Source organism: Lactuca serriola, chromosome 7, assembly GCF_051521515.1.
Source record: "Lactuca serriola cultivar US96UC23 chromosome 7, Lser_US96UC23_V15, whole genome shotgun sequence".
Lineage (NCBI taxonomy): Eukaryota > Viridiplantae > Streptophyta > Magnoliopsida > Asterales > Asteraceae > Lactuca > Lactuca serriola.
The window spans coordinates 65,268,092-65,290,689 of record NC_136414.1 but is presented as its reverse complement, the minus strand read 5'-3'; the positions used below and the strand labels follow the sequence as shown (position 1 = coordinate 65,290,689).

Here is a 22,598-nt window from a genome sequence, read left to right as displayed (position 1 = left end):
GTATAGGTACATTAGAATTACGAGAAGTAACTTTTGATCGTGATCCATATGAACCTAAAATCAACAAAGTAGAACTTTAAAAAACATTACATAAACCATATTTCAAGTATCAAATAAACATTCCATTTATCATATTTCAAGCCAAAATAACATTACATAAACCATATTTCAAGTATCAAATAAACATTCCATTAATCATATTTCAAGTACCAACAAGGGCAAAAAGACCTAACAAAATAGTTCCAACAAAGGCAAAAACATTTAACAAAGTAGTTCCAACAAGGGCAAAAAGACATAACAAATACTTTCAACACTAGAAAATCATCGAACAATCTTCCCATCCTTCAAAACTCCTAAACTGGTACCCGTCATCTCAAGCCACCCTCGTAATATCTTGGGAACATCGGGCAAATGCATCCACATCTCTCTCATGTTCATGGTTCCTCCAAAAATATGATATGCGACAAAGCGTAAAGGATCTGTAGGGCCTAACTGAAGGACCTCTAACTTCTCTAAACACTGAGGAATTGTATACCCTTTAGTCAAACTTTGTAGAGCTTTCTTCATTTCAAATGCTAAATCGTCAGCAGTAACAGAAGTTCCATCAGGTGAAGAAGCAGACGGTGAGGCACTAGGAGCTACAGGAGTTGAGGGTTTAGCCCTTTTGTTGGGGTTACCGGATGGTGTAGCAGTATATGGTGAACCAGCAGAAGGTGAAGCTGCAGAAGGTGAAGCAGCAGAAGGTGGTGGCTCATGATGAGAAGTGTCAACACCATCATCATCCATTGCATCAAAAGGGGTGGCAGTGATCTGAAGTGGTGGAACACGACAGAAGGATGCGCCAGCTACTGATGATGATTGGATTAAGTAACTCCTAAAATTACCAGTAGCACTATTTCCATCAAAAAGACGTGCACAAAGATCTGGAAAAGGCAGTGGAATTGTTCTCAAAGAAGCAGCTTTCGGATGCCCCTAAACCCAAATGTAACAAGAAATAGTATAAGAATATTTGGCAACTTCAAACGTAAATGTTATATATATATATATATATATATATATATATATATATATATATATGTATATACATATATATATATATATATATATATATTATTGTATATTAATGTGTATGTACCTTCTTAAAATCATCACACTCCTCGGCTGTTAAATTAAAAGTGTTTGTTTGAGAATTATATATATTACCGATTTTGTTTTTTAAATATACCCATCCAGTGTATTTGGCTTTCAGATTGTCATATGCGTTTTTCATTTGTTTTTGAGTCAACTCAACCCCAAATTTCTCCTTAAGAACTCTTCCAAGCCTTATCCATGAATCTTTCTGCAAACTCAATCCTTTTCTACCAACACTCTCTACTTCTTCAATACAAGTATCCAATAAGCATTTTAAATGCTCATTGGTCCATTGTTGTTTTTCTCCCATTTCTAATAACCAATATAACATAGACAAATATTATTTCACAGCATTATATCATCCACAAATCGAAAAGGGCTACCTATTTAGGGAATTGAAAGGGTAAGTTTGTAATTTTGTTTTATTTTCAATGATAATAATGTGTAATTTTGTTTTATTTTCACAACATTATTTCAATAAATTTTGTTTTAGTAAACTTTTTATTTTCACGACAAATTTGTAATTTTGTTTTATTTTCAATCATAATAATGTGAAACTTTTTATTCAATCATAAATAACCTCAATTAGAGTGTTTTAATTCAAAGTTTTCTAAAAAACTTTATAAATCAAAATCATTAGTACCAACATACATTCAAAAAGCTAGTGAGTTTTCCAATTTACTTCTATCAAATAAACAAAACTTATGACTCTTTTTGATGCTTTCTATCATATACATATACACAATCAACAATCATATACATATACACTATCATATACATATACACAATCAATAATTATATATATATATATATATATATATATATATATATATATATATATATATATATATATATATATACACACACACACACAATCAAAACTCATATACACATAAACAATCACAATCAACAATCATATACATATACACTATCATATACATATACACAATCAAAAATCATATACACATAAACAATCACAATCAACAAGATAATATGTTATCTTTTGCTTCACAGTTATGTATATTGGCTTCCAATCAAAGAAAAATATAAATCCAATTTGTTTACAAATCCAATTTGTTTACAGATAAGATTTTCAATTTGCTGGGAATTTGGCTTTCAATTTTAGCAAGAATATATTATAGATTATACACCTCCAAGATTTTCTGTGAAACAAGGATGTGAATCAAACAAGAAATTGAACAAGGATGTGAATCAAACAAGAAATTGAAGAATCAAACAAGTTGAATTGAAATTGAAACTGACAGAGAGAGAGAGGAGGTGACAGACCCGATTGCTCGCTATTTCAGAGAGGAGGTGACAAACCCTTGCTGTTCGCTCGCTGCTGCAATCGACACTGCAATCGGAGGACGCTGGATCGGAGAGGAGGTCTGCGATCGGCGGTTTTGATCGGAGAGGAGGGCTGCAATCGGCGATGACGTTCGGCGTTCGCTGCAAGATGGATTCGTCGAGGTTTTTTTTGGGTGAGCCTGGGAGGTTGGACGACTGAATGGAGGCGGAATCCAAAAAAAGCGTGTTTTTTTTAGGGCAAAGGCATTGCAGACTTTAGAAGTGGCTATCTCATATCTGCGTGGTGAAGACCTCGCGCAGACGTTTTTATGTCTGCGCACTTCAGAAAAACAAACGGACTGCAAACCATTATGTCTGCGCGTGGTCTGCGCCTCGCAGACAGAAGAGGTCATGCAGACCTGCAGGGAAAAAACAAACACCCTCTTCATGTATAACATAAGAGCATATAATTCCATGTTATCTATGACGTCTTTTGGTTCAAACAAAGACGACTCAATCAACAATGGTCGTGCACCATATGTGTTTAAGGTTAGTGGTTAGATTTACCATTGGATAGGATCTTTTTATCCTCAAGACGTTCATCAACCCCGTTTTCTCCAATTGTACATGTGTAATACTGAAAATGAGGTTGCTAATAGACTTAATTCTTTTCATGGTGAGGGGGAAGTACTTTTGTCTGCAGATGTTGTAGATTCCTTAAGTCATATGTTACACACACATAATGAGTATGTTCGTAAGTTTAAGACTGCGAAAGAAATAGCTCAGTCAATGAATTTAGATTCATATGGTGTACGTTTATTTAGTGTTGTACCTGACAGAAGATATGGGCCACCGGTCCGTGGAAGTTTAGGTTGTATTATTTGTGGTGATGATGTTACTGGGGTTGCCTATGACATTGTTGTCTATTCAAAGTCTGGGTCACCTCGGCGTGTCAGTAAGCTTCATGCAACTTACATGCCTTTGCAGTATCCATTATTGTTCCCGTACGGTGAAGAAGGATGGTCTCCTGGCTTGCATCTACGTATTAACTCTGACAGAAGTTTAACAAATAATATGTATTGCAGTTATCAAATTCATGATCGACACACTTACTCTCTTATTTTACGAGCACGCCGTCTTTTCCACCAGTATTTAGTGGATGCATATACTTGCATTGAACAATCTATGCTTGACTTTATTGAACACCATCAGCAACAATTGCGTATAGAGTACATCAGTGGTGTTTACGATGCTTTTTCCAGAGGTGATTCGGACAGTCATGTCATTGGAAATCGTGTATTTCTACCTGCAACTTTCGTTGGGGGACCTAGGTATATGTATAAACACTATCAGGATGCTCTTGCCATATGCAAGGTTCATGGTAAGCCACATTATTTCATCACTTTCACTTGCAATGTTAAATAACCTGAGTATAGAAGATACATGGATGCTATTGGTTAACATGATATTCAAAACAAACTAGATATCATTGCACGCATCTTTAAAATCAAAGTTCATGCTTTCATTAACTTCCTTAAAGAGGACAGAAGTTTTGGAGATGTTATTTCATGTAAATTTTTGTTCTCTTATTTCATTCTTCCTATTTATTGCCTTCTATTCCTTTATGTCTTATATAACATCATTATGAAATATTCTATTCACAGATCTTTACACAATTGAATTCCAAAAATGGGGTTTACCACATTGCCATACATTATTATGGGTAACGTCACCCTATAAAATTCAAGAAGGTGCAGATAATGATAAATACATAACCGTTGAACTTCCTGATCCCATACTTAAACCATCACTATATAGGACTGTTACTACATGCATTCTACATGGTCCTTTTGGTTCACTGAATATTGGTGCCCCTGTATGGTAGATGATAGATGTAAGAAAGGATTCCCAAAACCGTTCAACCCATTAACAACTTTTGATGAAAATGGTTACGTGCATTATAAAAGACGTGATGGATCGTATCATGTCCTACAAAGCGGGATTAGAACTGATAACAATTGTGTAGTTCGATACAATAAATGTTTGTGTAGTCAATTTGATGCTCACATCAATGTCGAATATTGTGGTTGGAATATGATGATTAAGTACTTATTTAAGTACACTTCAAAGGGGGTTGATCGCGTTCGTTTCACTCTTCAAACATCAGAGGCAAATACTCCTACTACTTCCTCTACCATACCTGGCGTTGTAAATGAAATCAAGTCGTTTCTTGATGGTCGGTATATATGTCCACACGAAGCAACATGGCGCATCCTCAATTTCCCCATTCATGAACGAGATCCACCTATACAAGTCTTGGTTGTCCATTTGGAGGGGATGCAACCTACTATTTTCAAAGAAAACAGTCAATTAAGCTCTCTAATTGATACCCTAGGTTTTGGTGTTACCACTTTAACGAAATGGTTGCACAATAATCAACGTGATGGTCGTGGAATTGACTTGACATACAATGATTACCCTTCTAAATACAGTTGGGACACCAAAGATAAGAGATGGATTCATAGGACTACCACAACAAATAATACCATTGGCAGACTTGCATATGTACATCCAACAGCTGGGGAGTTTTTCTATCTACAGATTTTACTATAACATCAAAAAGGATGTAAATCATTCTATGACATTAGAACCATTCGTGAAAACACATACTCAAATTTTCGTGATGCATGTGAAGCATTAGGGTTAACTGGTGACGATAAGGAGTGGCTAACAACATTTGAAGAAGCATCGTCTTGGGCAACCTCATCTGAACTTCGTTCTCTATTCTTTCATCTACTTTTGTATTGTGAAGTAGGAAACCCTCTTTTGTTATGGGAAGCCGCAAAACCTAAAATGGGCGATGACATATCCCATACATTCACTTTCAATTCTACAGATCCAAATGTAATGCTACTTGTTGATACACTAGAACAACAAATACTTCTCGAAATTCAAAAGACATTACTAGCTTCAACACCTTCCAAATCACTTGTTGAATTTGGATTGCCAATGCCATCTCCATCTCTTCTTTCCATTCTCAGAAATCGTCTTCTTCTTGAAGAGACTAATTATGATACAAATCTCTTAATTTCTCAAAATACATCCATGGTATCACAATTGAATACGGATCAACTTACAATTTATGAAAGAGTTGTGGATGCTGAACGAAACAAAAATCAACTGCTATTATTTGTATATGGATCTAGTGGTACACAAAAAACTTTTTTATGGACAACTATACTTTCATATTTCAGATCTAAGGGAATGATTATACTGGCTGTTACCGCCTCAGGCATTGCATCCCTTTTGTTGCCTTCAGGTCGTACTGCTTATTCTAGATTTGTTATTCTAATTGACTTTACCGACAAGTCTTCATGTAATATTAAAAAAAACACAGCTAGCAGAGCTCCTAAAGAGGACTTCTATGATCGTATGGGATGAAGCTCCAATGAGTGATCGTCGTTGCTTTGAGTTTCTTGATAAATCACTAAAAGATGTCCTTGAAGATGATAACCATCTTTTTGGTGGGATGTCAATGCTCCTAGGAGGTGACTTTCGACAAACTCTTCCTATTCAGCCTAAAAGTAGAAAATCACAAATAATTAGCCTAACTCTACCTAATTCCTATCTACGGTCACATTTTATGGTATTCAAATTGCATCATAATATGCGTTTATCCTAACCGGTCAATTCAAATAAGGATGTTAATCGAATATCACAGTTTGCTTCATGGCTTCTCGATATTGGAAATGGAAATATCGGAACTCCAGACAAGAATGATCCAGAAAGCACAAACATTATACAAATACCTCATTGTTTCCTTATCGAATCAGGAGACAAAGGATTAGAATCAAATACATTTTGTATATGGCAAATATATAATTTCCAATCCATCACCTGAAGAGTTATCTATTAGAGCCATTATTTGTCCAAAAAATGAAACAGCTAATCAAGTCAATGCTTTAATTCTATCAAAAACTAATAGTCAAGGGGTGGTATACAATAGCTGTGATTCTATTAAGTCACAAACCCATGATAGCTTAGAATTAGATACCTTATATCCCCAAGATTATTTAAACAATCTTCACTTTTTTGGTATTCCTTCATATACATTAAATTTGAAAGCTAATATCCCATTTATGCTAATGAGGAATATCAATAAAGGAGAAGGTCTTTGTAATGGAACACGTTTGATTGTTACACAATTATTACCTGTTGGATTAGTGTCTAAGTCCATAACTATTTTGGTATGTACTTGACCCGATGGTGCATGGTCCTTTTGGGTTGCCTTCACCAAAGCAACTTGATAGGATGAATTATGGAGAAAAAAGGATTAAATATGATTTATTAATATATTATGAGAATAATATATTAAAGGAGAAATCATATTGTTTAATTAATATTAGTCAATAATTAATTGGTAATTAATTTTGTGACTAAAAGAGATTAATTAAACATAAGGGACTGGAATTGTAATTATAAGATAATTGCAATTTGGGCTATGGATTGCCTTATATTAAGGAGTGAACGAATTCTATGGGGAAACGCATAAGAAATCGTCCAAGGCCTTTAAGGAAAGGAGTCCATGGGTTGCTTAGGGCTTAAGCATCCAAATTATGGTTTCCTTGTTAGATAACCCTAATAGCCTCACTATATATATAGAACCCTTAAGGCTCAAAAAAGTGGACAAGCATACTTCTAGGGTTAGAACACATTTTAGGGCAGCCTCCTTCACCTCTCCTCTTCATCCTCTTGCTCTTGGTGTCTGTGAACCAAAAAAACCACGTCCCAAACGAGAGAAATTCAAAAACCACGGCGAAGCAGACGAAGGAACACATGCCAAATATCCGTAAATATTCAATAAAACTATCATATTCACACAAAAAAATTCCAAACACTTGTAATCTTTTATTATTTCTATAGATTTGTTTGATATCTAATGACATTTACTTTTCAATTTATAGTTTTTAGTGTGTTTATTGTTCATGTTTATAGTCGTGTGTGTGAGAAGTGTTGGTATCTATTGAACCATTTTTGTTCATGTTGTACAAAATAGAAGTTTGTTTTACGTTGCAAAAGCAATACCTTTACGACATCCTTCAATTTTGAATCCATTCAAGATTTCACGTCAGAAACAAAGTTATTTCGCGTTTTAAAAATTTGCAAGGGTAACTTTTTTTTCTTGAACTATATACATCTATCATAACCAACACAACTAACAATAGTAAACTTTATGGCTATTAAAATTTCGCCATATAACTCAATAAATATTCACCATCTATATTTTGAATAATGTCTCAACTCTGCGGTTTGACGTACGTTTCAGACAATTTCTCGTCCAAAGTCCGCATTTCAATTTTCGTCATCAACACCCAATAGTGTTCTATTACTACTACCACACGTCCGCCAATAACATGACCCGTTCACCACGGGTTCACACACTAGTTTAATTTAATCTATACACACATTATATGACATAATGAAACTAATACTTAATACTAAATACAAAAATGAATTATGTAGTACAAATTATGCCAACTGTTATAGTTATACAACCATCACTGATTACTTCCAAATTTCTCTTTATACAAAGATACACTCAAACACAATGGTAAAATTATAATCTGTATACAATCTTATAAGTAAATCAAATGATCACATTTCGTGCACCCCTCAACACTCAACCTGTATACCATCGCCAACAGAACACTCAACCTGAATACATTCCTGATTCTTCTTCATTTCCTCTGTCAAAAATCAAAACACCCCGAAGATCTTTGCTAATGTTTTTCATTTGCTTTGATTTTCAGCCAAACACCAAAACCAAACCCCAAGGTTTATCCACTGATTTCTATCAAGACAAACAAATGAATCAAACCCAACAAACACCAAAAAAAAAAAAAAAAAAAAAAAAAAAAAAAAAAAACCATCCAATTATCTTCAACCACCGAAGACCCCATTTATTCATTCGTTGTTAAACGACCCAACCAAACAACGTAACGATTTCTGTCTAAACAATAAAAAAAAAACAAAAGGGGAAAAGAAAGAACCGGGACTGCTGAAGCACCCCCTCCATTACCTGCAGTCGCGAGCGGGAGGGAGGATGTCCCTCCCCATCTTGCTCGGCGATTACCACAGCCGAGCCCATCTACTTCCGGTTTCACTTTCCCTTGCTCGACAGATGAACCATCCACATCGAACGATGGTGCGATCTCCGATCCACTCACCTCCTATCAACCGGAGAAAATCACCACCGAAGCCTCGATGCTTCCCCCATCGTTCTTCAGCCTCGCCTACTGCTGTTGTTTGTATTCTTCCCATTGGACCCCTCGTCAGACCCTCCCCTTCGCACCCTACTACCTGAGGAGGAAGAACACAACCCCACTGCTCCCTCGCGTCCCCTTCTTCGGCCTAATCGAACTTCGGAGTCGGTGACCATCTCGGATTTGCAAACCTATCAATTGAGCCTCATCTCCCGTCTTCATTCACTGCTATGGCATTCGTATCTCCTTTGCTTCAGATGCCCGATCAAACAAATGACAACGATCAAACCACAAGGTGAACTGGGATCGGCCTATCACTCCCTCCACCTACGATTGACCGGCAACCATCAGACCCCTCACCTGATTTTGTGTTTCCATCGTCTGTCGTCGCGTTCCTTTCAAATCGTCGTCGTCCTATCCGATTTAGTTCACGGTTCTTTTTGATCAAGCAATTGATGACGACAGGAGGCTAAAAGCCCTAATCCTTTTAAATGGAGCCTGGATCGATCATGGAGCTTCAAAAAGAAACGGGTATTCGATTTTAACCCAGACAAAGGTCAAAGCAAACTTAAATTTAAATTATTCAAAAGTTACCCCCATTTGACAAATATCTTGTAAAACAAGTCCAATTCCCAAACTTTAAATTCATTTGTTTAAAATAACCCCTCATTTGGTAAATTCTTTCCCAAATCAGTCCTATTTCATTAAATTAATTTACTGAAAAGCCCCTACACTTTAGCGAAGTTACAAATCAGTTCCCAATAGTTCAAATTTGTTACAAAATGGTCCCATAAATATTTCAAAGTTCAAGAAACATGACTTTGCGATTTCTAAAGTCAAACTTCTCAAATAAAATATATACAAATATATTATCCTTTATGCGAAAATAAAATAAATTTAGTTTATAAAAATGTTATTTAAAAATTTAACATGTTGCTACAAATAACTGATATAAACTTTTCGTATACATATTATGAAATTTTTATCGTGAAATAACTAGTCCATATGACAAATGTTACATGATACAAAAATATATGATTTTTATGTGACATTGTATATTATCACAAGCACGTTATAACACTTTGTAGTATTTCAATGATTGAAGCTATTATTACTCATGTATATTTATATGTTTATATGCATAGAGTTTGTACATGTACATATGTTCATTAATTTGAAACATATATTTTAGTAAAAGCGAGCACACTACACTTTTACATATATGTAACGACCCGTCCCCGGTATGATGATTCCATAGTATTTAATTAGAAGTTTGCAAGAGGGACTCGGCGAGTTCATAGCCTGACTCGCCGAGTAGGGACGGGATTTCGAGCACGTGTTAGTCGGCGACTCGGCGAGTCCATATTCGGGACTCGGCGAGTCTGCCTGCCTGGAAGAAACCCTAAATCCCCGGGTTGTTCACTATTTAAACCACCTTATAGCCCCCAATCTCGCCTCCTTCACCCTCAGAAAGCTGTGAGAAAACCCTAATCCATCCTTGAGTGATCTAAGTGTTCTTGTGTTAAGTTTTGAAGGCTTGAAGAAGGAGAAGAAGAAAGGAGCAAGGAGAAGAGGTGTAGAGCAAAGATCCAAGGGCAAATCAGAGTTCTTTGAGGTATTCTTCGGATTTCCTCCTGTTTATTGCTTTTAACCTCCATTAGAACTCTTCTAGATCTAGTTTGATGCTTTTCTCAAGCCTTATGATTGTATGGATACCCTATTATGTCGAGATATCCTTAGATCTGTTCATTTAGAAGTTGTAGAGCCCAGATCTATTGCTTTTTTGAAGTTACCTTGTGTAACGACCCGTTTCCGGTATGTTAATTCCTTGGTAATTGTTGTAAGTTTTGCAAGAGGAACTCGGCGAGTTCATAGCCTGACTCGCCGAGTAGGGTCGCGGCTGCGAGCACGCGTGAGCCGGGGACTCGGCGAGTCCATATCCTGGACTCGGCGAGTCCATCCGTCTGGGTGAAGCCCTAAATCCCCGGGTTGCCCACTATTTAAACCACCTTATAGCCCCATTCTCGCCTCCCTCACCCTGAGAACACAGTGAGAGAACCCTAATCCTCCCTTGAGAGCTTATAAGTGATTTGGTGCCATTTTGTGAAGGTGTGAAGAAGGAGAAGAAGAAAGAAGCAAGGAAACGAGTTGTAGTGCAAAGATCCAAGGGCAAATCTGAGTTTATTGAGGTATTTTCGGAGTTCCCTTCTTGTTATATGCTTTAAACTTCCATTAGAGCTCTTCTAAGAGCTATTTGATGTTTGTTCCAAGCCTTATGTTTGCATGAATGTCTTAATAAGTCGAAATACCTTTGGATCTGGATGTTAGGGTGTTGTAGAGCCCAGATCTACTGTCTTTTTGGAGTTACTTTGCATATTAATCATAGATCTACCCATTTTGTGCATCTTTTAGCCTTATTTCCCTTTCTCATGAGGTTGTACACGTAAAGTTGGAAACTTTACGTGGTAAATCAGCTTATTGGACTCAGATCTATCAATTGTATGTGTTGGATTCAAACAAAATCGAGTAAAAATCAGTTGCATGGCGGCAACTCGGCGAGTCGGGAAGAACGACTCGGCGAGTTGGGTCGCGAGTCCCCGATTCCTTCATTTTGGTCAGTGTCGAGTGAATCCAGTGAGTTAGAGAGTGGACTCAGCGAGTTGAGAGTAGACTCAGTGATGAAGGGACTCGGCGAGTTGTTCATACAACTCGGCGAGTCCAAGGCAATCTTCTTAGGATCATGAACAACTCGTCGAGTTTGTTCATACGGCTCGGCGAGTCGGATGAAGATTGTCTGAGTTCTTGGATCAAGAGGGTACTCGTCGAGTCGATGCCACACTCGACGAGTAGCAGCGTGTAGAACTGAGAAGTGGGAGTAGGACTCGGCGAGTTGGGTGGCCCAACTCGGCGAGTCAGCCCAAAGAGAGTTGACTTTGACCAAGGGTAAAAGAGTCATTTTACCCCAAGTGCAGTGTTTAGTATTTGATTGAGTGTGCTTATGGACTTGTAGCCGAGGAGATTCAGGAGCAGCAGTCGTTAGCTTCCCGAGCCACACACTCAGCAGCCAGCTTTCGAGGTGAGTTTCCTTCCAGTAGGGACGGGTCTAAGGCCACAATGCCGGCCCGTCCAGTTAGCAGTAGTTTCCGGACTTCAGTCCGATGTAGTAGTTGGTATGTTTGATGCCTTCGTGGCTCAGACAGGGTTTATGTGTTATGTGTTATATGTTCCGGGCTACGGCCCGATGCAGTATGCAGTATATGTGTTTATGGTAGTTGATATGCTATGCTATGTTCAGTTAGTTAGTTCTGGACTTCGGTCCGATGCAGGGGACAAGGTCCCAGATAGTTCCGGACTTCGGTCCGATGCAGTTAGTTCCGGACTTCGATCCGATGCAGTTAGTTCCGGACTTTGGTCCGATGCAGGGGACAAGGTCCCAGTTAGTTCCGGACTTCGGTCCGATGCAGTTAGTTCTGGACTTTGGTCCGATCCAGGGGACAAGGTCCCAGTCAGTTCCGGACTTCGGTCCGATGCAGTTTCCGGGTTTCGGCCCGATGCAGTGGGCGGGGCCCAATATGTGTTTATATGTTATTGTATGGTATGTGGTATTTTGGGGGAGCTCACTAAGCTTCGTGCTTACAGTTTCAGTTTTGGTTTCAGGTACTTCCGCAAGCAAAGGGAAGAGCTCGGGGTGACAGCATCGCACACACTATGGTTTAGCCTTTATCCTGGGGATGGTTTTAGTTGTTTTGGATTGATGTAGTATGATATAGTTTTCCGCACAATATTTTATTATGAATTGGGATACATCACATATGTTTTATGTTATGATATTCATATTATGGTTTTGATTATATTGAAAAATGAAAATTTTTGGGTCGTATTTTTGGGTCGTTTCAAGTTGGTATCAGAGCCCTGGTTTGAGGGATTCGGATACACTTTCGGGTGTATCTGAACTCAAACTAAGGGGAAATAAAAAGATTTTTTTTTTAAAAGAAAAATGTTTTCTAAAAGAATTTTGAAAGCACTTAGGAAGAAAGGAATTTTTTTTAAACAAGATAAGGGTGTGGTGCATGCGATCAGCCGAGCTCAAGTAAGTACTCCCAAATTACCCATACAAGTTATTTGTTCAGTTTCAGTTCAGTAGAACAACATGCTAGTATAGGACTAAGGATCTAGGAGGATGCCTTATGTGCCTGCTTTATGTGTTACATCTTTATGAGTATTGCATGCTAGTATTGAGTAGACAGCAGTAGGATAGCCTGTTTAGGTTATGCCTGATAGTATGAGCTTAGCACTGCATGCTAGATCAGTTTCTCGTTTTGAGAATAGTTTTGCCTGAGTATGTTCCCTTATTCTGAATGCTGCTTGCTTCGTGCTTTGTGGGAGTTCTGAGTGATGGAAGTTAGCCATTAGGTGAACACGTTACACCACATGTGATCAGGGTTAAATAATCCCAGAGTGATGGAACTAGCCCTATTGCGCAGCTCTTGTTTGAGTCCAACCGTTATAGGGACGGGTCTTTTACTTGAAGGATTATCTGATCTTCGTCACATGTGATGGTGTTCAGGTGATGGTTAATTAGCATTATAAGGAGACCTGCAGCAGCTGAGGACTAGTTGAGTTGAGTCTGAGGTTTCCCTGGGGCAAGCCTAGGATGAGAGTAGCAGAGATCAGTAGTAGTAGAAGTGACTTGGTGGAGTCAGGGCAGTTCTTGAAGAAAGTACGGATAGATGTGGAATGTAGTATGGGCCCGTACTACTGGAAGCAGAGGATCCGTACTCGAATCAAGAAAGGCTGAGACAAGACCAGGAAGCTAGTTGTAGTATCAATGATCCCTCAAGACATTTCTGTTTTCTGATGTAGTTGTGATGTGTTTCAGAATGGTGGTTCTCCGTTCGAGACCAGCAGCCGGCAGCGGAGGTGCCGGAGAGGGATCAGGTTCAGGTTCGGGGGATGAGCGCATGGATGAGCAGACTCGAGAGTTCCTTTCTTCGGAGATTACGCGCATCATTATAGAGCAGACTCCTGTGATCTTCGGTTCGATCAAGGAGGGGATTTTAGAGCTGATGGATGAGAGATTGGGCACCTTCCGTGCCGAGGTGGCGGCCATGATGGGGTCACGCACCCTTACTTTCAGGGAGTTTAGGGCATGTGGAGCTCCGGACTATCATGGGGCGCGAGACCCCATAGCGAGCAGCAGATGGTTGGCGGATGTGGCCAACGCCTTCCACACTAGCAGATGTCCCGAGGGGGACAAGGTCAGATTGGTGTCCTGTCTTTTGAAGGACAGGGCACGAGATTGGTGGGAGGAGGTCGAGCATGCCATTGGGGATGATGCAGCATTGGACACCATGACCTGGGCTGATTTCTCTACCAGGTTCAGGGCGGAGTTTGCACCGGTCATTGAGGTGCAACAGCTAGCTAGGGAGTTTCAGGACCTCACCCAGACTACAGAGACAGTGGCGGAGATCACCGCCAAGTTCAGGGAGAGGGCTCTTCTCGTTCCTCAGTATGTAGCTGATGAGGAAATGAAGAAGGTCCGTTATCACGAGATGTTGCGGAGCGATATCCGCCAGTTTGTGAGCCGGTCCAGCTGTAAAACGCTGGAAGATATGATTGCTAGAGCTCGGGAGAGGGAGATTGATCTTGAGATGGAGAAGAAGAGGAAACCGGAGGCAGTTTCGGGTTCAGGCGGTTCGGGCAAAAAGCCCAAGATTTCGGATCACAGATCTAGGAGTCAGCAGAGCCACGGGCGATGTGGCAAGTGTGGGAGATTGCACGAGGGAGCATGCAAGGCAGGGAGTTCCGGCTGCTACAAGTGCGGTCGGATTGGGCATTTGAGTAGGGATTGTACGGCCCCTGCTACTGCCGCCGCAGCATCAGATCTGATTTGCTTTCAGTGCAATCAGAGGGGACATAAAAAGTCCCAGTGTCCGAGTCTAGCTTCAGCAGGGAAGGTGGCTGCACCTGCCCCTGCTACCTTGAGGATTACAGATGGCCGGCAGGGCCGAGCTGATGCGCCAGTGGCGAAGAGTAGGGCGTTTCAGATGACAGCAGAGGAGGCGCGAGCGACTCCTGATGTGGTGACGGGGTCGTTCTCTGTGAACGGCATTTCTGCTTTGGTATTATTCGATTCGGGGGCTACCCGATCATTCGTATCTCTTGCGCTTAGCAAGAGGTTCAGTAGAGCTCCAGGAGAGCTGGATTGTCCATTAGAGGTTGAGATAGCGGATGATAGGACCGTGAGGGTCGGCAGAGTGCACAGAGGGTGTTCTCTTCAGTTATTTGATGAGCAGTTTTCAGTGGATCTGGTACCTATTCCCCTGCGAGGGAATAAGGTTATTGTGGGTATGGATTGGCTAAGCCCCAATGGGGCGGTGATTGATTGCGAGCTTCAGCTAGTGAGGGTTCGCACTCCTAGTGGGGGAGAGTTGGTGATTCAGGGCGAGAGGCCACAGCGAGGACCGACCTTTTGTTCCGCCGCAAGGGCGAGGCGCTATGTTCAGCAGGGTTGCGCCGGTTTTGTAGCCTACGTGTTGGATGCCCGGGAGAAGGGCAAGTCGACAGTGGATGATGTTCCTATTGTTCGAGACTACCCGGACGTGTTTCCTGAGGATTTGCCGGGGATACCTCCTGAGAGACAGGTTGAGTTCATGATCGACCTCGTCCCTGGTGCGGCTCCGATAGCCAAGGCACCGTATCGACTACCTCCCCCTGAGATGCAGGAGTTGTCTACACAGCTGCAGGAGCTGTTAGACAAGGGTTTCATTCGGCCGAGCAGTTCGCCTTGGGGAGCGCCGATCCTATTTGTGAGAAAGAAGGATGGGTCGCATCGTATGTGTATTGATTATCGGGAGTTGAATAAGGTAACGGTGAAGAACCGTTACCCACTCCCGAGGATAGATGATTTGTTTGATCAGCTTCAGGGAGCGTCTTGGTTCTCCAAGATCGATCTACGCTCCGGATATCATCAGATGCGGGTTAGAGATGAGGATGTACAGAAGACTGCTTTCAGGACCAGGTATGGTCATTACGAGTTTGTGGTGATGCCATTTGGGCTCACCAATGCTCCAACCGCGTTCATGGATCTCATGAACCGCGTGTGTAGACCGATGCTGGATCGGTCAGTTATAGTATTCATAGATGACATCTTGGTATATTCCAAGACGCAGGAGCAGCACGAGGAGCACCTGCGGGAGGTGCTGGAGGTTTTGAGGAGGGAGAGACTTTTCGCAAAGTTCTCCAAATGTGAGTTTTGGTTGCGCGAGGTGCACTTCCTTGGTCACCTCGTCAACCAGAAGGGTATTCTGGTAGATCCGGCCAAGATAGAGGCCGTTATGCAGTGGGAGGTCCCGAAGTCTCCATCTGAGATTCGGAGCTTCCTAGGGTTGGCAGGGTATTATCGGAGATTTATTCAGGATTTCTCCAAGATAGCAGTGCCGCTCACCCGACTGACCAAGAAGTCAGTGGTATTTCGTTGGGGTCCGGAGCAGCAGACAGCATTCGAGACCCTCAGGCAGAGATTGTGCGAGGCTCCGATTCTTACCTTGCCAGAAGGAGTAGAGGACTTTGTAGTCTATTGTGATGCCTCGATCACAGGTTTGGGAGCAGTTCTGATGCAGCGAGGCCATGTGATAGCTTATGCCTCGAGGCAGTTGAAGCCTCACGAGGCTAATTATCCTACCCATGATTTGGAGCTGGGGGCAGTTGTGTTTGCCCTCAAGATTTGGAGGCATTACCTTTATGGGGTCCGTTGTACTATATACACGGATCACAAGAGTTTGAGATATCTTATGGATCAGCCGAGTTTGAACATGAGGCAGAGGAGGTGGTTGGACGTGCTGAAGGACTATGACTGTGAGATCCTTTATCATCCAGGGAAGGCCAACGTGGTGGCCGACGCCCTAAGCCGCAAGGTGTCGGCGGCCCCTATCAGGAATCTGTGTATGAGGATGACAGTGATCACTCCACTGTTGGAGCGGATCAAGGAGGCTCAGATGGAGGGCCTCAAGGAGGAGAGGCAGAAGTGTGAGAGGATAGTGGGCCGAGTAGCTTCATTTGATTACGACAGTCGGGGTTTGTTGACGCTTCATGGTAGGGTATGAGTACCGTACTGGGGTGGGGTACGGCAGGTATTGATGGACGAGGCTCATAAGTCTCGATTTTCTATCCACCCAGGAGCGACAAAGATGTATCGAGATCTTCGACCTGATTATTGGTGGCCCTGCATGAAGCGGGACGTCGCCTGGTACGTCGAGAGATGCCTGACCTGCCGGAAGGTCAAGGCGGAGCACCAGAGACCTCACGGCAGGATGCAGCCGTTAGACATTCCCGTGTGGAAATGGGAGGACATTACCATGGATTTTGTCACCAAGCTTCCCCGGACCGCACGAGGAGTGGACTCGATATGGGTAGTAGTGGATCGGTTGACGAAGAGTGCCCATTTTATCCCGATCCAGGAGAGTATATCGGCGGAGAAGTTAGCCGATATCTATGTGCGTGAGATTGTGGCACGTCATGGAGTGCCGGTATCAGTGGTGTCTGACCGAGATGTCCGTTTCACATCCAGATTTTGGAAGCGGTTCCACGACGAGATGGGTACTCGTCTCCATTTCAGCACCGCTTTCCACCCTCAGACAGACGGGCAGAGCGAGAGGACGATTCAGACTCTCGAGGACATGCTTAGGGCATGTGTCCTAGATTTTGGTGGCAGTTGGGATACGTATCTTCCGTTAGCGGAATTCTCGTATAACAACAGTTATCATGCGAGCATTGATCGACCTCCTTTTGAGATGTTATATGGCAGGAAGTGCAGGACCCCGATTTGTTGGGGCGAGGTCGGTCAGCGAGTCATAGGGAGCACCGAAGTGGTGCTCAAGACGACGGAGTTGATCCAGCAGGTCCGTAGTAGGCTGCAGACTGCGCAGAGTCGGCAGAAGAGCTACGCCGACAGGAGGCGTTCGGACTTGGAGTTCCAGGTGGGAGATATGGTTCTTCTGAAAGTCTCACCTTGGAAAGGTGTCATCAGGTTCCGGAAGAGGGGCAAGTTGGGCCCCAGATTTATTGGTCCTTTCAGGGTTTTGGCCCGGGTGGGTCGGGTTGCTTATCGGTTAGATCTTCCTGAGGAGCTTAGTCAGATCCACAGCACTTTCCATGTGTCTCAGTTGAGAAAGTGTCTGGTGGATGAGTCAGCAGTCGTTCCCCTAGAGGATATTCAGGTTGATAGCAGCCTGAATTATATTGAGAGACCGGTCGCAATTCTGGACCGGAAGACCAAGGCCTTGAGGAACAAGGAAATTCAGTTAGTAAAGGTGCAGTGGCAGCACCGGAAGGGGTCTGAGTGGACGTGGGAGGCTGAGGAGGAGATGAGAGAGCACTACCCAGAGTTATTTGCAGATCCAGCCGTAGCAGACTTCGAGGATGAAGTCTGAGACAAGTGGGGGAGAATTGTAACGACCCGTTTCCGGTATGTTAATTCCTTGGTAATTGTTGTAAGTTTTGCAAGAGGAACTCGGCGAGTTCATAGCCTGACTCGCCGAGTAGGGTCGCGGCTGCGAGCACGCGTGAGCCGGGGACTCGGCGAGTCCATATCCTGGACTCGGCGAGTCCATCCGTCTGGGTGAAGCCCTAAATCCCCGGGTTGCCCACTATTTAAACCACCTTATAGCCCCATTCTCGCCTCCCTCACCCTGAGAACACAGTGAGAGAACCCTAATCCTCCCTTGAGAGCTTATAAGTGATTTGGTGCCATTTTGTGAAGGTGTGAAGAAGGAGAAGAAGAAAGAGCAAGGAAACGAGTTGTAGTGCAAAGATCCAAGGGCAAATCTGAGTTTATTGAGGTATTTTCGGAGTTCCCTTCTTGTTATATGCTTTAAACTTCCATTAGAGCTCTTCTAAGAGCTATTTGATGTTTGTTCCAAGCCTTATGTTTGCATGAATGTCTTAATAAGTCGAAATACCTTTGGATCTGGATGTTGGGGTGTTGTAGAGCCCAGATCTACTGTCTTTTTGGAGTTACTTTGCATATTAATCATAGATCTACCCATTTTGTGCATCTTTTAGCCTTATTTCCCTTTCTCATGAGGTTGTACACGTAAAGTTGGAAACTTTACGTGGTAAATCAGCTTATTGGACTCAGATCTATCAATTGTATGTGTTGGATTCAAACAAAATCGAGTAAAAATCAGTTGCATGGCGGCAACTCGGCGAGTCGGGAAGAACGACTCGGCGAGTTGGGTCGCGAGTCCCCGATTCCTTCATTTTGGTCAGTGTCGAGTGAATCCAGTGAGTTAGAGAGTGGACTCAGCGAGTTGAGAGTAGACTCAGTGATGAAGGGACTCGGCGAGTTGTTCATACAACTCGGCGAGTCCAAGGCAATCTTCTTAGGATCATGAACAACTCGTCGAGTTTGTTCATACGGCTCGGCGAGTCGGATGAAGATTGTCTGAGTTCTTGGATCAAGAGGGTACTCGTCGAGTCGATGCCACACTCGACGAGTAGCAGCGTGTAGAACTGAGAAGTGGGAGTAGGACTCGGCGAGTTGGGTGGCCCAACTCGGCGAGTCAGCCCAAAGAGAGTTGACTTTGACCAAGGGTAAAAGAGTCATTTTACCCCAAGTGCAGTGTTTAGTATTTGATTGAGTGTGCTTATGGACTTGTAGCCGAGGAGATTCAGGAGCAGCAGTCGTTAGCTTCCCGAGCCACACACTCAGCAGCCAGCTTTCGAGGTGAGTTTCCTTCCAGTAGGGACGGGTCTAAGGCCACAATGCCGGCCCGTCCAGTTAGCAGTAGTTTCCGGACTTCGGTCCGATGTAGTAGTTGGTATGTTTGATGCCTTCGTGGCTCAGACAGGGTTTATGTGTTATGTGTTATATGTTCCGGGCTACGGCCCGATGCAGTATGCAGTATATGTGTTTATGGTAGTTGATATGCTATGCTATGTTCAGTTAGTTAGTTCCGGACTTCGGTCCGATGCAGGGGACAAGGTCCCAGATAGTTCCGGACTTCGGTCCGATGCAGTTAGTTCCGGACTTCGATCCGATGCAGTTAGTTCCGGACTTTGGTCCGATGCAGGGGACAAGGTCCCAGTTAGTTCCGGACTTCGGTCCGATGCAGTTAGTTCCGGACTTTGGTCCGATGCAGGGGACAAGGTCCCAGTCAGTTCCGAACTTCGGTCCGATGCAGTTTCCGGGTTTCGGCCCGATGCAGTGGGCGGGGCCCAATATGTGTTTATATGTTATTGTATGGTATGTGGTATTTTGGGGGAGCTCACTAAGCTTCGTGCTTACAGTTTCAGTTTTGGTTTCAGGTACTTCCGCAAGCAAAGGGAAGAGCTCGGGGTGACAGCATCGCACACACTATGGTTTAGCCTTTATCCTGGGGATGGTTTTAGTTGTTTTGGATTGATGTAGTATGATATAGTTTTCCGCACAATATTTTATTATGAATTGGGATACATCACATATGTTTTATGTTATGATATTCATATTATGGTTTTGATTATATTGAAAAATGAAAATTTTTGGGTCGTATTTTTGGGTCGTTTCACCTTGCATGAAAACCCTAGATCTAGCCTTTATTGTGCTTTTTGAGCCATTTTAGCTTCATGGATGCATATGGGCATGTAAAGATAGAATCTTTACGTGCTAATCGAGTTAAGGGAGTCCAGATCTATAAGTTTTATACACTGGATTCAAACAAAATCGAGTTTTGAGTTGCTGCATGCAAGCGACTCGGCGAGTCGGAAGAACGACTCGGCGAGTCAGGACGCGAGTCCCGTTTTTCCCCTTTTTGAGTGTTGTCGAGTGGAAGCCGTGAGTAGTAGAGTGGACTCAGTGAGTTGGAGAGCAGACTCAGTAATGAAGGGACTCGACGAGTTGTTCATACAACTCGGCGAGTCCAAGGCAATCTTCTTAAGCTCAAGAACAACTTGTCGAGTTGTTCATATGACTCGGCGAGTCGGATGAAGATTGTCTGAGTTCTTGGATCGAGAGGGTACTCGTCGAGTCGATGCCATACTCGACGAGTAGCCACGAGTAGGGTTGAGAAGTGAGACTAGAGACTCGGCGAGTTGGCGGCCCAACTCGGCGAGTCAGGTCAACTGAGAATTGACTTTGACCAAGGGTAAAAGAGTCATTTTACCCCAATGCAGTGTTTAGTATTTGATTGAGTGTGTTTATGGACTTGTAGCCGGGGAGATACCGGAGCAGCAGCAGTTAGCTTCCAGAGCCATTCACACAGCAGCCAGTTCACGAGGTGAGTCTCCTTTCAGTAGGAACGGGTCTACGGCCACAATGCCGGCCCGTCTAGTTAGCAGTAGTCCCGGACTTTGGTCCGATGCAGTAGTTAGAGCGCTTGATGTCTTTGTGATTCAAGCATGTTTGTGTTATGTGTTCCGGACTCTGTTCCGATGCAGTATGCAGTATATGTGTGATTATAATAATGGATATGTGTTATGATATGCTATGATCAGTCAGTTCCGGACTTCGGTCCGATGCAGGGGACAAGGTCCCAGTCAGTTCCGGACTTCGGTCCGATGCAGCTAGTTCCGGACTTTGGTCCGATGCAGTCAGTTCCGGACTTCGGTCCGATGCAGTTAGTTCCGGACTCTGGTCCGATGCAGGGGACATGGTCCCAGTCAGTTCCGGACTTCGGTCCGATGCAGCCAGTTCCAGACTTCGGTCTGATGCAGTGGGCAAGGCCCAGGATGTGCTTTATATGTATTGTTTGGTATGTGGTAGTTTGGGGGAGCTCACTAAGCTTCGTGCTTACAGTTTCAGTTTTGGTTTCAGGTACTTCCGCAAGCAAAGGGAAGAGCTCGGGATGATGGCATCGCACACACCACAGTTTCAGTCTTGTCCTGGGAGTTGATCTAGTTTTCTTGATATATTTAGATGACAGTTGTGATACAGTTTTTCTCACAGTATTTTATTATGGTTTTCGATACACGCAGCATATGGTTTTATTATGTGATACTTAGTCTTGTGGCTTTGTTATAATAAAAATCGAAATTTTTGGGTGGTATTTTTGGGTCGTTTCAATATATGTCAAACATACTCAGCTTTTATAAACTTTATACAATGATATTCATTATGCCTAGAACTTACCCACAAGTAAGTTAGGGCTGAGAGTTATTCACAAACTTTTTAGTTAAGGAATTTTTAGTGAGACGCTACGTTATTCATTAGCTGAGTTAAACACTTAGCATACCCAAACTACTATAAGCGTTAATCTTCGGAGCGAGATACATATGTATAGATTTATACGGGACTAACATTCCCACCTACGGTTGCTAGGTACAACCCTTAACTGATCAGTCGAGGCAGGTGATAGATGTCTATAATTTTTACTGCAACATCCAATGAAGCGTTGTAGTCGGGTATATATTCAAGTCACATAGCTCGATTATAGGACTCACTATAAACATTAATTCAAATCTCTCTCCCTCGCTCTCTCTCTCACCACAACTTTTAAACTTGGTTCGTTTAAAAATTGTTATAAGCATGAAATAACTTATGACAAGACATTTTTTGGATTTTTCAAAGCTTATTTAAAAATCGTTTTAAGCATGAAATAACTTATGACCAGATGATATCTTACTTCCAAATATGTAATCTGGCAAACAAATCAAACGGCAACTGTAGGAGTTCGTCTGAAAAACTGAAATTCAGGAATAAGCTGTTTTTAGAAATACAAACACTCTAGCCTCGTAGTATGTGCTTCCCTGACCCCGAAAATATATAGAACGTCCAAAACGGAGTTCATATGCAAAAGATACGACCGTTTTAAGAATCCGAAACCAGTATAATACTGATTTTCTTACAATCGTTAAAACTGTTTCTATCCGTTGAAGGACATGTACACCTGAAAGGGAAACTCATAACGCATTTTTGGACTCAAGCTATAGCTAAATATTTAA

General features: G+C 42.4%; 1 protein-coding gene and 1 long non-coding RNA gene across 2 annotated transcripts; both read left to right on the top strand.

Annotated features, from left to right (window-relative positions):
• The first annotated feature begins 3,045 nt into the window (after positions 1-3,045).
• Positions 3,046-5,859, top strand: LOC145064047 (uncharacterized). The gene is made up of 5 exons (XM_079011575.1): positions 3,046-3,799; positions 3,902-3,988; positions 4,083-4,299; positions 4,470-5,003; positions 5,067-5,859. Exons 1-5 carry the CDS (start codon positions 3,046-3,048, stop codon positions 5,857-5,859), a joined length of 2,385 nt encoding a protein of 794 aa, XP_078867701.1.
• Positions 5,860-18,411: 12,552 nt separating this feature from the next.
• Positions 18,412-20,212, top strand: LOC145063398 (uncharacterized). The gene is made up of 3 exons (XR_013687936.1): positions 18,412-18,520; positions 19,342-19,407; positions 19,989-20,212. It is a non-coding gene; the product is annotated as an uncharacterized LOC145063398 (long non-coding RNA).
• The last annotated feature ends 2,386 nt before the right edge of the window (positions 20,213-22,598 follow it).

Bases quoted from the DNA above. Each gene is read 5' to 3' on its own strand.
- LOC145064047 (XM_079011575.1), top strand. From the start codon at position 3,046: ATGTGTAATACTGAAAATGAGGTTGCTAATAGACTTAATTCTTTTCAT. The intron at 3,800-3,901 runs GTAAGCCACATT...AAAACAAACTAG, and splicing joins TGCCATATGCAAGGTTCATG to ATATCATTGCACGCATCTTT. The intron at 5,004-5,066 runs GTTTTTCTATCT...CTATGACATTAG, and splicing joins GTACATCCAACAGCTGGGGA to AACCATTCGTGAAAACACAT.